Below are 3,147 nucleotides of genomic sequence, written 5' to 3'. Positions count from 1 at the left end.
ATATGCACGGAAGTGCTATAAAAAAAATAGGTGCCCAGCTCCTCCTCATCTGTTCACTCTTCCTTCATGTTGATTCAAAATAAAATAAGAGGCTTGAAGGCCGAAAAAAGCACAAATTTAATCAATTCTCTATAGTGACTTTGATGGGGACAACAAAGAAAGGCATGCAATTCCTCAATTATCCTCCACATGTACCACCATCACACTCCCCCATCTCATACATAAAATTTGTTGATGAAGTCACATGAAGGTCTCCCTCAAAATTTGGGAACCCACATGAAGGGCTCCATGTATTTGGTTACCACAAACGAAGGATAGTGGGCTATGGAGTCCATCAAAGAAAATGCTAAGCCTAGCCTTCAAACTTAAATTGCTACTACCAAGAATATGAGATTTTATGATTCCATGAAGTTACAAGCAATGAAATGGCAAAATTACATACATTCTATTTTGATTATATTTTGCATGATAGCCTTTAAAATTCGTCATGATAAACTAATTATACCAAGATCCTAGTCATGTAGTAACTAAAAGGCTAGTCACTTAGTTTGATTACAAAAGAACTTAGACCTACTAGTTCACTTACTTGAAAACCATCCTCCATGTACCAAAGTTTGGTGGCTTTACCAGTTTACTGGCCTATAAAAATACTAACCAATAAGCAACCTTCACCATTCACTCATATGCACTTAAATGCTATGAGAACAACAACTATGGCCTTGCTATTTAATGAAAGGAAGAGTAAATTAGCAAGAAGACTAAGATACCTTAACATTTTAAAGTAATTTAAAACAAAAAACAAAGGCAACCGAGCACATGGCCTCTTTAGCAAAGTCAAGCTAACCGAATAAAAATGAAAAACTTGGAACGACCATCTCTGTTCCTTCATCTTGGCGCCCTTCATGTTGGTGACTCTCCTCCGTCTATCATCATACTCTCGAGTCTTACAGAAAACTCAAGCGAGGCGCTTGATTCTCCTACAGCTAGTCTAGACTCGTCGCTCTGTACTCTCTTATTCTGCGATCTATACAGTCTCTCGACACAATCATACTTGCAGACCGTCTGGATCCGGACGTAGGCGGACGAAGCCGTGACGCAGGTGCGACAGTCGTACATGGGATGGATCTATCTGACGCCGATGCTGTGGTATTTACGCATGATGGAACCGCATGGTCTATTGCCGGAGGACATCCGGTATATGAAGGTATGGGTGAAAACGGAATTGGGTTCCCAGATGGCCCGGGTGCGCATGACCAGGTCGGGGAACCACAGCCAGACCTGGTTCGTGGCGTCCGAACCCTTTGAAGACGAGGTCCTGCTGGTCTCCGTCATCGTTGAGGTGGGCGAAAACAATTACGAAATCTTCGGTTTCGTCAAGATTCCGCTCGAATCCGTTTCGAAGCGTATCGACGCACACAGTGCAGTGGAGACGAAATGGTATGATCTGGAACGCGAGAAGAAGGATTCGGCGGAGGAAGGTATCTTCAACGTCGGCCGCATCGGCCTCAACGTCTGCCTGGAGGGCGGCTACCATGTGTTCGAGGAATCGTCGCGCTACATAAGCGACACTCGCCCCAGCGATCACCGCCTATGGCAGCGCCCTGTGGGTGTGCTGGAGTTGAGCCTTTTCCGTGCCTTCGACCTGCGCTCCTCTGCCGCCTACTGCGTGGGGAAGTATGGCCGTCAATGGGTGCGCACGCGGACTATCGTCAACGTGCTCGCACCGGTCTGGAACGAGCAATACACTTGGGACGTCTACGACCCTTACACCGTGCTCACCATCGGGGTGTTTGAAGATCGGAACGTCGGCAGACGAATTGCAACGCGACAGGGACATCTGCACACGTCGGAGGACGAATTGCAAAGCGATATCCTCGGCAAGGTGAGGATACAGTTGTCGACGCTTGAAACGGACCGGCCATATTCTCTCCGATACCCACTGATTGTGCGGGATGAATCGGGGGCAAAGGAGAACGGCGAGATCGAGGTGGTGTTGAAGTTTTCTTGCACGGAAAGGCTCAGCATGATGCATCTATACATGATGCCGCTGCTGCCCAAGCAGCATTATGTGGAGCCACTCCCCTTGAAGGATGTGGAGGTGCTCCGGGAAGCTGCCAAGAAGATCGTGATCACCAGGCTAGCAAACTCAGAGACGCCCATTAGAGCCGAGGTGGTTCGATTTATGCTGGAAGTGCATGGCGATTACCGGTGGAGCTACCGACGCAGCAAGATTGTTTGGTACAGGATTACGAGACTGTTTCGTGAGTGTGCTTTGATAGAGTGGTTCCAAGAGATTTGCCAGTGGAAGAACCCCTGCACTACACTTCTCATTCACCTTCTCTATTTCATCCTTGTCTGGTACCCACAACTCATCCTGCCCACCTTCTTTGCCTACATGTTGCTCATCGAAGATCGGCTTTACCGATTCCGCTCAAGACCCCCTCCTGACACGGACGTTGATCCCTCCCTCGCCGATTTCAATGTCTTCACTCCCGACGAGCTTGATGAAGAATTCGACACCTTCCCTAGCTCCAAACCCCACGAGATCGTCCGAGCTCGCTATGATCGCCTCCGTCACTTCACTGGCCGAATCCAAAACATCTGTGGTGACCTTGCCACCCAGCTAGAACGCTTCCATGCCCTCCTCCACTGGCATGACCCTCGTGCCACCACCATCTTCTTCCTCTTCTGCTCCCTCGCCGTTGTGGTTCTCTATGTCACCCCTTTCCGTGTCATTGCTGCACTGTTTGGTGTCTACGTCCTCAGACACCCACACTTTCGAAAAAACAAGCCTTCCATTCCCCTGAATTTCTTTAGAAGGTTGCCTGTAGGCGTCTCCGACGGGCTGATGTGACGATGTTGTGCGAGGATGTCCACTGCAGTCCGCATCGTCCATACTCTAGGTGGTGAATTTTACTTGTGTCAAGCTTTATGTCTACGCGTGCACACTCCCTGCATTCCTGCTAGAAGCACAACATTCTCTAGGAATTCGACTGAAATGCCAAATTTTGTGATTATGTACAGTGCTCAATGCAAGGTAACTTCTGGTCATCTAGGTTCAACTTGTTCATGGCTCATGCGTAGCTAGAGAATTATTAGTGTTCTGATTTCATATGTACATGGTCATTTAATGGCCTATACATATTG

At 48.0% G+C, this 3,147-nt stretch overlaps 1 protein-coding gene across 1 annotated transcript; it reads left to right on the top strand.

Annotated features, from left to right (window-relative positions):
* The first annotated feature begins 1,114 nt into the window (after positions 1 to 1,114).
* Positions 1,115 to 2,854, top strand: LOC147897477 (FT-interacting protein 3-like). Its single transcript, XM_087380026.1, has one exon. It carries the CDS (start codon positions 1,115 to 1,117, stop codon positions 2,852 to 2,854), a length of 1,740 nt encoding a protein of 579 aa, XP_087236152.1.
* The last annotated feature ends 293 nt before the right edge of the window (positions 2,855 to 3,147 follow it).

This window comes from Dipteris shenzhenensis, chromosome 10, assembly GCF_047967505.1.
Source record: "Dipteris shenzhenensis isolate YYH24624 ecotype China chromosome 10, Dip_SZ_1.0, whole genome shotgun sequence".
NCBI classification, from domain to species: Eukaryota; Viridiplantae; Streptophyta; class Polypodiopsida; order Gleicheniales; family Dipteridaceae; genus Dipteris; species Dipteris shenzhenensis.
The sequence above is the reverse complement of the archived record's forward strand: the minus strand, read 5'-3'. Positions and strand labels throughout refer to the sequence as shown.

Coding starts and splice junctions, on each gene's coding strand:
- LOC147897477 (XM_087380026.1), top strand. CDS start 1,115: ATGGGATGGATCTATCTGACGCCGATGCTGTGGTATTTACGCATGATG.